We start from the raw sequence: 13,013 nt of genomic DNA on the forward strand, positions 1-13,013 counted from the left end.
GGTATCCTTAATGGAGAAGGATCTAGGGGTTTTTGTTGATAACAAGTTGTCTAATTCCAGGCAGTGTCATTCTGTGGCTACTACAGCAAATAAAGTGCTGTCTTGTATAAAAAAGGGCATTGACTCAAGGGATGAGAACATAATTTTGCCCCTTTATAGGTCCCTGGTAAGGCCTCACCTTGAGTATGCGGTGCAGTTTTGGGCTCCAGTCCTTAAGAAGGATATTAATGAGCTGGAGAGAGTGCAGAGACGTGCAACTAAACTGGTAAAGGGGATGGAAGATTTAAACTATGAGGTGAGACTGGCGAGGTTGAGGTTGTTTTCTCTGGAAAAGAGGCGCTTGCGAGGGGACATGATTACTCTGTACAAGTACATTAGAGGGGATTATAGGCAGTTGGGGGGTGTTCTTTTTTCCCATAAAAACAATCAACGCACCAGAGGTCACCCCTTTAGATTAGAGGAACGGAGCTTCCGGAGCTCAACAAATACATCTTTAGTAAGAACATTCAGATGGCATCCTTACAAACAATCATGAAGGTGGTTCAGCTAAACAACTTAATGATCATTTGGCAGATGCCATTTTCAGTTTTCAAGTCTTCTATGTGGCCTCTTGACATTTCCAAGAGTGTTTACAAAGGTTTTGGTTCCACTAATAGAAAGCTTAAGGAACCAGGGTGTAAAATATTTGATTATCTGGAGGATCTTATAGTGTTGTCCTCTTCTGAACAGGAAATACAGAGGAAGATGAAGATAGCAATCCAGAGGTTGCAAAGTTACCATTGTATGATAAATGATCAGAGCCCTTATTTAGGAGCCCTGTTCCAAACAAGAAAGGGGAATGTATCCCTTACAGAAGGTGGTGGCAGCAGTCACATCTTTGCTGCACAAGTGGTGGATGCTAGCAAGAAGTTATTATAATACTTATGTCTTCTAACAACAACCATTCAGACAGTCCCATGGGCAAGGCAAGATGGCACATGAGGTATTTTCAAAACCGTTTCCTGAGTCAGTAGAACAAGACGTGTTTCTGTCAAAAGATTGTGCTCCCAGACAAATTGAAAATGGATATAATGTGGTGACTGTCTTACCACAATCTGAGGAGACCTGGAAAAGGTTTCAAGGCTATGCCTAAAGTTTTTGTATCAATCAACAGTCAGACAGATTCTGTACAAATGGAGGATATTCAAGACTTGTTACCCTACCCAGAAGTGGTTGAACATGAAAGATAACTCCAACTGCAAGGCGACTCAAGGCCTTTCTCACATTGGTGAATGTTGAGGTTCATAAGTCCACCATCAGGAGAACATTGAACAGGAATGGGGTGTATGGCAGGGCAGCAAGGAGAAAGCCACTGCACTCCTCCAAAAATATTGCCGACCATCTACAGTTTGTTAACGATCATATGGGCAAACCAGAAGGAAACTGGAAATGTTTTGTGGATGGACAAAGCTGAAATAAAACCTTTTGGCTTAAATGAGGAGCGTTATATTTAGAGAAAGAAAAATACAGATTTATCAAAACACGAGTTTGAATCCTGAATGGGAAAAATTCGGATTGGAATGAAAATTTTGCAAATATCACGAAAAATGCTTCCGAAAAAATCATATTAGTCACGATAATATCGTATTGCCCATCCGAAAGTCACGAAATTTTCGTACTGAACGATTGTAAACATCGGCAAAACCAATCCGATTTGCGTTAAAAATACGAAAAAGTTGCGGAAAATACGATTGGACCGTTTGAGTGAACGGTCGGAGCATTCGTGGATAAGTAAATGTGCCCCTATGAGTCAGCTCCCTGCTGATTGGCTCAGATCCACATTCCTAAGGGGGCGGAGTGAGTTCTTACCATTCTTGAAGGGATGGGGGAGCAGGAAAGAGCAGAGAACAGAAAGCTGTGTGTCTCTGGCACACGAATTACAGACACAACTAATCTCTTTTCAGAGAAGTCAGTGCAGCGTTGGCTGTATTTACATAGACCTTTCTGTTAAAGCTTACTTAGTTTTTACCTTTCTTTCTCCTTTAAAATATTTTACAGTGGGGCCCAATAACTGCCGCTTGTTACTCAGCCTATATTAGCACTACTGTTTTTAAGTCAGCTAGGATTGTCTGCATTACCATTCCTATCGGTTCCCTTCATCTGCTTGTGAATCTGACACCTGCATCTCACTGCTGGTATGATCAGGCCTAGCCAGCTTTTAATAAGATATACTGCCTTTAAATTAGCCTCCTGCATTTTTTCTTGTATGCTGGCATCAGCAGAGTTTGATGGCTTGCTGATGATCAACAGCCCCTCTGCAGCCATTTTATTTTGCCACATATGACCAAATTTGTCTCTTCAGTTTTGACATCAACCTGATTTCTTGCTAAAGTTAGTGTTGCTGCTCTAGGCTTCTCTTTGTACTCATCTTACAGTGCCTGCAACACACAGCTTTTGTGCCCAGCTCTGAGCAACTGAATTACCGCCTATATTTTCAAACACCCTTTATACGGCTATGGGATCCATTATCCAGAAAGTTCAGAAATATGGGAAGACCACCTCCCACAGACTTTACTTTCAGTTAATTAAATTTTTTTTAAATACTTTCCTTTTTCTCTGTAACAATAAGACATTAGCTTGTGTTTGATCCCAAGTAAGATGTTTGCATATTAAAGGAGACATTTCATATCAACTTCATATTCAGTTATATGATTCATCTTTCTTCAATCTATGGAATCTTGCAGAAAAAAAACGATTTGAATGCATTTTACCTCCTAAAATCGTTTTTATATCAGAGCTGCAGAGAGATCTTCACTCCTCTGAAGCTAAACTGAAATGAGAGATGGGAGTGTCTCTTCATTCTCCCACAGGAAATGGTCACAGCACTGACTGACAGGCTGAACTCTGCTGTAACAGGGAAACCCCTCCCACCTCCCTGCCTGTATCTGTTACCAGTCTGCACATAGCTGTCCTGTGCTGCTGCCTGATCTTTACTTTTGGAGTTGTAAAAAAAATCTCTCATAGCAATTGCAGAGTATAATACTGATGGGCAGGGACACTGTAGGATTGGGTGCAGGGAGTTGTTGCTGGAGAAAATGCCAAAAATATCCAGTTTAGGTGTCAAAGTACAAGTTGCAAGGAGTTACATGTAAAAAAGTAGATGAACAATATAACATATGTATAATTGGAACCTAACATGGATGCAGCGAGTTGCAAGCAAATAACACACATCATTTATCATTAGGTACAGTATATAGAATAAACAGATTTGACTAGAAAAAAAAAAAAAAGTTTTTTTTTTTTTTTATTTGGTAAATTATTATTTTTTTTTAATAAAGAGATTCAAGGTGGCTTTACGCTCCAGCATTGAGTCACAGAGGCAGCGAATCTTGGTGGAACTGAGCTGCTAGTCAGGAGAGCAGGGCCGGCCAGGAGCAGCACAACTGAGAAGGACCCCAGCGTGACTGACGTGGGCGGGGAAATGACGTCATCAAAGGCGCCGCCCACATCTCACGCCCAGTCCTCTCTCAGTGGCTGCAGCGTCTCTATAGGAAAGAAGCCAGGGCCGGCGGCCCCAGCTACAGACAGTGAGTTTTTCCAGCCGGAAGCCCTGTGAATGGGAGGAGCTTCAGCGTTTGTGCAGGGATTAAACAGCCTTCTTTAACAGTAGGTAGAAAATACACTTTATTTTATTCAATTTTACAGTATTAGCTGCATTTTAAGATAAAGTTAAAAATTATGGTATATGTCTCCTTTAATCCTTGCGTATTAATAATTAATCCTTATTGGAGGCAAAACAATCCTTTTGGGTTCATTGAATGTTTAAAAGATTTTTTTAGACTTAAAGTATGCAAATCCAAATTATGGAAAGACCCCTTATCCAAGAAAACTCATCAATATTAGTCCACAGGATGTGTATTTTTTTAAGTTTAAGTATTTTTTTATTTTTTTGAACAGTTTTCATTTGTCACTATAAATGGAACAATGTGATGTTAGGTGCATTCAGGTTTTTTTATGCTATCAAGTTTTTGCATTTTGAATTTCTTTATAAATAACCTAGCAATTAAGATTTTCAAAAACAAGTTTGTTTCAATTAAAAAAAAAAACCCTCAAATTTAAATTTTAAGAAATCTGTCTCAAAAGTGTGGAGCTTTGTTATTAATGTGGACACTTTCCCTAGTGCATTTATTTATATGTAATTCAACAGCAACAACAACCCCTTCTTAAGTTAGATGTTTAAGGTTTTAGCAAGGTACTTCTACATAGTCATTGCCCAGTGTGTCTCTTCCTTGGAGGGAGGCTTGTTAGTCACAATTGTTTCAATAATCATTGTTACTAAGATTAGTTATTTTTGAGTACAGGTATAGGAGCCATTATCCAGAATGCTCGGGACCAAGGGTATTCCAGATATGGGGTCTTTCGGTAATTTGGATCTCCATACCTTAAGTCTACTAAAAAACAATAAAACATTAAGCCCAATAGGATTGTTTTACATCCAAAAAGGATTATTTACATCTTAGTTGGGATCAATTACATGGTACTGTTTTATTACTACAGAGAAAAAGGAAATCAGTTATAAAATTCTGAATTATTTGATTAAAATGGAGTCCATGGGAGACAGGCTTTCCGCAATTCGGAGCTTTCTGGATAACGGGTTTCCGGATAAGGGATCCCATACCTGTAATGTTGTTGGTTTTAAGCCAGAGTTTTACTATGGGAACCTGAATTTAAAATGTGATTTTTCTCATCCCCTTTTGTGGTATGAATTGCTGATTAAGCAATAATATACTGATTAATTATTGGTTTTCAAAAGTTTTCATGGCTTTCCAGGTATAGTTCCATGATTAAGGCATGCTGCTTCCAGTTATTTTTGCTTGCTATACTCAAGTAAAAATTCTAGTATTTTTCATAATTTTAACTGGTGAGTGTGTTTTATAGTGATAAAGTGATAATGATATTGTGTCCATTTCATATTTGCCCTTTACTTGATTTCTCCTTTTATAATATATTTGTCATGCTCAGTGGTTTCTGATCTTTAAATGACAGGGAATCATAATAAATGGAGGTACCAATATGTTAGGCACCCCAACAAATTTTATTGCTGAAAACAATGCTTGGGCTGAGGTAAAACGTTAAATAATTAATTTAGTGGAGTTGCATACGTATAACATATTGGCACCCCCCAAGACAAGCAGTTTTTTCTTGTCCTTTAAACACAATGTATTATTACGCAAAGGGAACCTGAGTAAAATTGTTTCATAACTATTAATGCATTTACATTGAGGGATGTTATCTAGTTCTCATACCACCAATATTTTTTTTTGCCTAATAAAAAAAAAAAAAAAATTCTAAGCAACTTAGCAATATAGATTTATTATAAATTTGTAATGGTTTTTGAGTTATTTGTATATATAACTGCTATTAAAAGCAGTGCTTGCCTGTCCTTTTCTATTATCTGCCCTGGGGGCTCTGACTGTTGAAACAATGTAACACAAGCCAGCAGATTGACAGACTTGACTTGCTGGAGAAGACTGACAGTTGCAACATTGTTTAAAAAGTAGCAACCAGGAGTTCAGCAAATGCTGCTTTCAATAGCAATTACATTTACATATAACTTTTAAAGCGCTACAAATTTTTGATTATTTCATATTGGAAAATTGCTTAGAATTATGTTTTCTTTTATTATGCAAAAAAATATTTTTGGGGTTGACATGCCCTTTAAATAGTGGTACTTTTAGCAGTAACCTAATATTTCAGTTCTTGCCATTTAATATCAGTCTTTTACATTGCCGTTAAGGACTTTTAGAAATTGTTCAGTGGGACAGATATGCAGATTTTTTTCTGTGCCCATCATGACTGCATGACTCACCAAATACACACAAAAAATGCACGTATGAAAGTGCTTCACAAACAGAAAGTCTATGTACCCAAATCTCAATTCATATCTCTTAAAAACTTCATACCAGCATTCCATGTTGAATAATACCTACACATTTTTCTAAAACTGTACAAAAAGTTTGCAACTCAACAGTGTAGTGAGTTATAGTTGAACACCACAGTTGAATCAATTAAGATGCACCGCATTATTAAAATGACTATACATGCAATATATACATTTTAGTGCACTCAGCATGCATTTGTAAATGCATAAAATGAACGCTTGTGAGTACCAACCCTTTAGCTATTGTGATGCGGATTACAGAAAGATCCCTTATCTGGAATACCACAGGTCCCAAGTATTATAGATCCTTTACCTGCGTATTTATATCTGATAATAATTATTTCTGATAATCCTGTAATTCTCTAGGGAAGTATATAATTCTAAATTAAAATCTAGTATTAATTATTGTAGACCATTGGATTTTACAGTTTGTTAGTAACTGTTTTGTCTTTTTTTCATATGCTGTGCCTTTTCTCCTATTTGTGCTTGTTTTAATAAACATATTTCATATCTACTGCTTTCTTCTCTACAACCCCCCTGCCTTTCTCCTCTCATTCATATGCTTAAATTCACTTACCAAGCTTTTTTAAAATGCATTTCACTGCTCTTTTACCTAACATCTAAATTGCTTTCAGTCACTGTTACTTCTCTTGTTTTTCCTTAAATGAATTACTAATGACATCTTGTTCAATCATACCCTCACTGCAGGCACTTTTAAACTAATGTGCCCCATCCAAACCTTTTAACCTATTACTGCGTGAATTTCCCAATTGAATCAGTGCCACCACAGGTGTAATAAGTAATCATTTGGGTTACACCTGCTCTGATGTATTTAGTTTTAGTGGTCTGAGTTGGATGGTTGATAATTCCAGTTTATTGCATTGTCCTATGGATCCGTGTTGCCTGTTTCTGACAAGATTACTGTAGTTTAAGAAATAAAAAATTCAAAGCGGTAAGATTTTCATGTGGGGCTTACAGCCAAATCTGGTAACCTAAGCACTTACTAAAGGGAATGTTAAAGACCAAGTACTAATGAGACTAAGTTGATACTCAAAAGTTTCTAGAGAAGGTTCTTTGCAAGAAAATGTTAAAAAAAAATATGGTGGCAATAACAAAATACTGTCATGATTTCCTTAAAAGTGTTAAAGGGGCATCTGTATAGGGTGCAGCAGTGGAGGGGTGCCAGGCAGGTGCCTCTCCTGCCTACCACTAGTCTGCGCTTTCTTGCCCCCGCTGCTTGTCATTGCACAATTCCCCCCGCAACCGCATTGTGTCCTTCAGGGCATTGCACAAGACTGTTCAGTTTGCTCCTCTCTCCCCTCCCCTCTCTGCTGTAATCTGAGCTGTCCTGTCTGAACACTGCTGCCTGGAATTAAAATCAGACCAAGCTAAAATGGTAGCTGCTATCTTAAACTGAGGGAGCTTCTAGGGCTGTTTACTCAGGTATGATAAAGCATTCTGCAGAATAAATATAGGATTCTAGCTTGCAATATTGTGACTAATCTATTGGCAATAAAAGAAGATTAATGGATGACCGTTCTTTTTTTTAAAGGGATGCTGTCATGATTTTTATGGTATACAATTTATTTCTAAATTACACTGCCATTTAAAATTATATTCTTGAACCAACAAATGTATTTTTTTCTAGTTTTTTTCTAGGTTTTTAAAAAATAGATTTCAATGCAGGATTCTGCAAGAGAAGTTATATCAATGGATGTGTGTTTTTTTAAAAAAAAAGTTTTCCCATAACAGTATTCCTTTAAATAGGATAAGAAAGAGAAAAAAAGGGTGGTGGAAAAAATTAATTGCTTTTTCATATTTAAAGAAAAAGAAAATTAAAGGAGCATGATTAATTATAGATGACGTACTAAATTCACAATACAGGTATGGGACCTGTTATCCATAATGGGGACCTGGGCTTTTTCAGATGAGGGATCTTTTCGTAATTTGGTCTGCTAAAAATAATTTAAATATTGAATAGACCCAATAAGATTGTTTTGCCTCCAATAAGGATTAATTATATCTTAGTTGAAATCAAGTATTAGATACTGTTTTATAATTACAGGGATAAAGGTAATCAATTTTAAAAATTAGAATTATTTGCTCATAATGGAGTCTATGGGAGATGGCCTTTCCGTAATTCGGAACTTTCTGGTTAATGAGTTTCTGGATAATGGATCTAATTCCTGTATTTGGATTAGGCCAAATATTGAATCCTTCACAAACGATTCCACTAAATACCTGAATCTGAATCCAAGCCCTAATATTCATATTCAGATTTGTAAGAAAAAACTATTTTTTAGGGGTTCAGATTTGGTTTAGCCAAACCAAATGCTAGGATTCAGCTGAATGCTGAACTGAATTCTGGATTTGGTGCAACTCTAATTTAATTGAAAGCTTGAGCTTGTAATACACCATTTTAGTCTGTAAATTAGTGGACACAAAACCTAAAACCTGCGTTAGGGATTCACAGGTAATACTTCCATGGACTGCCTATTATATTGTAGGTTACTCAGGAAGAAAATCTAATAGTGCAGTACAGGTATGAGATCTGTTATCTGGAAACCCATTATCCAGAAAGCTCAGAATTACGGAAAGCCCGTGTCCCATAGACTCCATTTTAATCAAGTGGTTCAGAATTGTGAAACTGATTAGCTTTTTCTCAGTAGTAATAAAACAGTACCTTGTAATTGATCCCAACTAAGATGTAATTATTGGGGGCAAAACAATCCTATTGGGTTTAATGTTTTATTGATTTTTTAGTATGGACATCCAAATTATGGAAAGACCCCTTATCTAGAATACCCTTGGTCCCGAGCAGTCTGGATAATGGGTCCTATACTTGTATTAATAAGCTCCTAGGCTGACTGGTTCAATACTATGCTGGATTACCCACAGTATAACTGCCTTTACAATAACTGCCTTTGCAATCTCCTAATACCTTCCAAAAAGCATGTACTGATCTGAGCAGCTTGACTGTTCGCTTTATCTTAAAATTAATGGAGCATTAATGGGGCTTTTTGCATGCAGCTGTTTTTGGCTGCTTAAGAATGTGGGAATTCAGTAGCACAAGCAGCCCCTCCCCCTCTATAGATTTACATTGCAATGCCCTGACAAGCACTCTTGCCAATGATTTTCAAGCTAAAGCATCTACATGCCTTTTCAGACAACTATAACCTGATAACTATTGCTACATGAATTATAAAAGAGGAGCTCCATATAGCAGAGGAATATGTACACATGTGGGACCCGTTATCCAAAATACTTGGGACCTGGGGTTAAGGGATCTTTCTTTAATTTGGATCCCTATACTCTACTAAAAAATCATTTTAACATTAATTAAACCCAATGGGATTATTTTGCCTACAATAAGGATGAATTATATCTTGATTGGGATCAAATACAAAATAATGATTTATTGTTACAGAAAAAAGGAAATCATTTTTGAAAATTTAATTTATTTGCTTATAATGGAGTCTAGGGGAACTTTCTGGATAATGGGTTTCCGGATGACAGATCCCATACCTGTATGTGCTGAAGAACTAATGCACAAACAAAATCATTATTATGCATCCTAAACCATGTTATAGGGGCATTGCTGGTATTGATAAAGCAAAATACACCGTGGCTAATAGACTGAAAAAATATATATATTGTTGATTAATTACTTAATCAACAAAATTAAAAACAAAAGGTACTGTAAATAGGCTATTCATTTTTGCGAAATCATGTTTTGTCTATTTAAGGTTATTCTTTGTTTCTGTTCTGAATATGGATACCTGCCCTTGATCCATGTGACTGTAAGCTAATATTATGAACTAGAAATTCTAAAACCTAAGTTTCACTACTTTCTTCTTAGATTGCCACAGCTGTGAAATTTCTGCAAAATCCTAGAGTCCGCCAGAGCCCGGTAGCTACCAGAAAAGAATTTTTGAAGAAAAAAGGTATGAAATGTTTTTCTCCAGCTTTTTAAACACATGATAGAAATTATTTGAGTTTCAGGAGACTTACAGTATGCTATAAAGTGCTTTTGGAACTCTACATGCTCTTTATGATCTCAAACATATTTGTACATGTATTTGTATATATTTATACATCACCATAAATGTATGCAGTACTTTACATGATGTAGAAAACACTAATGGGTACATCTGTTATGAAGTTGGTCATCTTAATTTCCTTTTTTGTAACTTTTTTTTTGCATCTCTCTATTTTAAAATATAAAATGCATCTGATTGTTTGGGGCAGTAACACCTACCAATGCATTATTTAATAATTATGCTTTATTTAGTGCCGACAAATTTATTTCAGAAATTAATTTATTAGCATTAGTCATTGGCCCAGTGGAGCTTACAGTCTAAGCAGGTTGTAAACTCAGAGAAGACTGAATAGAATAAAATGCATCTAAAGGTCCCCTAGTGTAATTTAAAGGACATGTAAAGCCTACATTTGCCTAAAATGTATATCAGTTGGGCACGTCTGCCCCACCCAAATGGCATAATTTGTACTGCATATATCCCCTCCGCTTGCTAGCACCATCACATTTTCCTAAAGCAAATAGCAGCTTTCACCCGGTGGCCATTTTTCCTCTGATACATAATCAGATACATTTAAATCTGCAAACAGCATACACACACAGACCCTTATTCAGCATACATTTCATCAAGAATACAGGCTCACACAGGCACAACTGTCTTTTATAAAAGTTCTGCTTTGTTTGAACACTGTAATGGTAAAGCTGAGCTCAGGAGAAACAAATTGAAGCAGTCAGCTAGAGCTGAATTTCTATGGGAACCAGCAGTGCCATCTCTTCACTGGCTGCTAGACTGAGGGGCGTGTTTAGTAATCTGAGTTTAGAACAACTGAGCATGCCCACAAGCCAACAGCCAAAGCAAATTCCTGAGGGAGGGGGCTAAGTGGGTTACAGGAGAAGAAGCAAATCTAAGTGATTAAAGCCTTACTATTAACCTATCGACAACCAGTGTGGCAGGTATTGAAAGATTTCAAAGAGGCTGTTCACTGATTAAATTTTTGTGTGTGGGGTTTTCATGTCCTTTAAGTCATTTTCTTGTAATACTTTTTACTGTTTTAAAAATTCCACCTTGACACAACTCAGTCTGTTTCATTCCATTAACAGCATAACCTGTGTCTGTGGATTGCACAAACTAAGCTTGTTTTTTGCCAATGGGACAGTTATCCTGATGGCTGCAACATGCATATATATGTGAAAAAGTAAGAGGGAACTGGCCTGCATGTCTGTGCATAACCTGCCCCCCTCAGATCAGAGGTGCGACTGTGTAAAGCGGGCTGTAAGTTTTGGGGCAGATTTAAAGAGCTTTGTAGTTTGCAGGCACTAATCTATCCCCAGAGAAATCCAGATGGCAATTGGTGTGGGTGCTGTGGCTGGGGGTGTGGGGGTCCCTAGCTTTCCCACTTCCACCATATCAAGCAGGGGAGTCAAGCCCATTGTTTGAGGTACTTATGTCAACACAGCTTAATTGCCAAGGAGCTCAGGATCAGTAGTATAGCCCAGGATCTGGAGGCTCCCGGGCTGGAGGCGGTACTAGCCTTCTATATGCTAGAATCCTTAAAAGATTTGTGCGAATATTGCATATGCAAATTAGGATACAGAAGGGTTCAAAGAGAACCACGTGCACCGCGAAAAATTTTCAACTTCTTTTTAACAAGGTGCTGGAGAAGAAAATAGTTACATAGGGTTGAAAAAAGACCAGAGTCCATCAAGTTCAACCCATCCAAGTAAACCCAGCACACACAACCCACACCTACCAATCTATACACTCACATACATAAACTATATATACAACCACTAGTACTAACTGTAGATATTAGTATCACAATAGCCTTGGATATTCTGATTGTTCAAGAACTCATCCAGGCCCCTCTTAAAGGCATTAACAGAATCTGCCATTACCACATCACTAGGAAGGGCATTCCACAACCTCACTGCCCTCACCGTGAAAAACCACCATGCTGCTTCAAATGGAAGCTCCGTTCTTCTAATCTAAAGGGATGGCCTCTGGTGCGTGTTTTTATGGGAAAAAAGAACATCCCCCAACTGCCTATAATCCCCTCTAATGTACTTGTACAGAGTAATCATGTCCCCTTGCAAGCGCCTCTTTTCCAGAGAAAACAACCCCAACCTCGACAGTCTAACCTCATAGTTTAAATTTTCCATCCCCTTAACCAGTTTAGTTGCATGTCTCTGCACTCTCTCCAGCTCATTAATATCCTTCTTAAGGACTGGAGCCCAAAACTGCACTGCATACTCAAGGTGAGGCCTTACCAGGGACCTATAAAGAGGGAAAATTATGTTCTCATCCCTTGAGTCAATGCCCTTTTTTTAAGACAGCACTTTATTTGCTTTAGTAGCCACAGAATGACACTGCCTGGAATTAGACAACTTGTTATCTACAAAAACCCCTAGATCCTACTCCATTAAGGATACCCCCAACACACTACCATTCAGTAGATAGTTCGCGTTTATATTATTTCTACCAAAATGCAAAACTTTGCACTTATCAACATTGAACCTCATTTTCCAGTTTGCTGCCCAGTTTTCCAACTTTGTCAAATTTTGTGAGGTGAAACAAAAGCCCTGTACCATGTATGACTTGTCTGAGAAATGCTCTGTCCCTACATTTGTCCAGCTGGTGGAGGCATCTGACAGTACTTAAAAAGTAAAAAGGCATTGTATGAGCAAGTTGACGCAGGTAGAGATTTCCAGTACACTGATAGTAAGCTCTTAGAGGTACCTGATGAGACGGGTGAATGTGTGGAGCTCACTGTGTAATGAGTGGGAACAGAACTGAGTGTTCTATTGTTAATGAAAATGTGACTGCCAATGATAATAAACCAAATTGAGTGACCGGAGAAAAGTCAATTTAAAACTTCCTCCTAATGATCAATGGTGTAAGGTTCTGGATACCAGAGATCCTATGTGCAATGAGCATGTCTTAAAAGAAATGTGTGTTGCTATTATAGATACACGTTAGATCCTGTGGTATAAGCCATAAGGTTGCCTTAAGGGTTTCTTCTAAAAGTGACAAACTATCCTTAGTTGATGGTAATTTAG

General features: G+C 37.5%; 1 protein-coding gene across 1 annotated transcript in view; it reads left to right on the forward strand.

Annotated features, from left to right (window-relative positions):
• The window catches only part of pex14 (peroxisomal biogenesis factor 14), a 136,245-nt gene that overhangs the window by 64,452 nt on the left and 58,780 nt on the right, over nt 1–13,013 (forward strand). Inside the window, exon 3 of the mRNA XM_002939410.5 lies at nt 9,780–9,864. Coding sequence (XP_002939456.1) covers nt 9,780–9,864 — 85 coding nt within the window. The remainder of the gene's footprint in view (nt 1–9,779; nt 9,865–13,013) is intronic.

The sequence above is a fragment of the Xenopus tropicalis genome, chromosome 7, assembly GCF_000004195.4.
Source record: "Xenopus tropicalis strain Nigerian chromosome 7, UCB_Xtro_10.0, whole genome shotgun sequence".
In the NCBI taxonomy this organism is placed as follows: Eukaryota; Metazoa; Chordata; class Amphibia; order Anura; family Pipidae; genus Xenopus; species Xenopus tropicalis.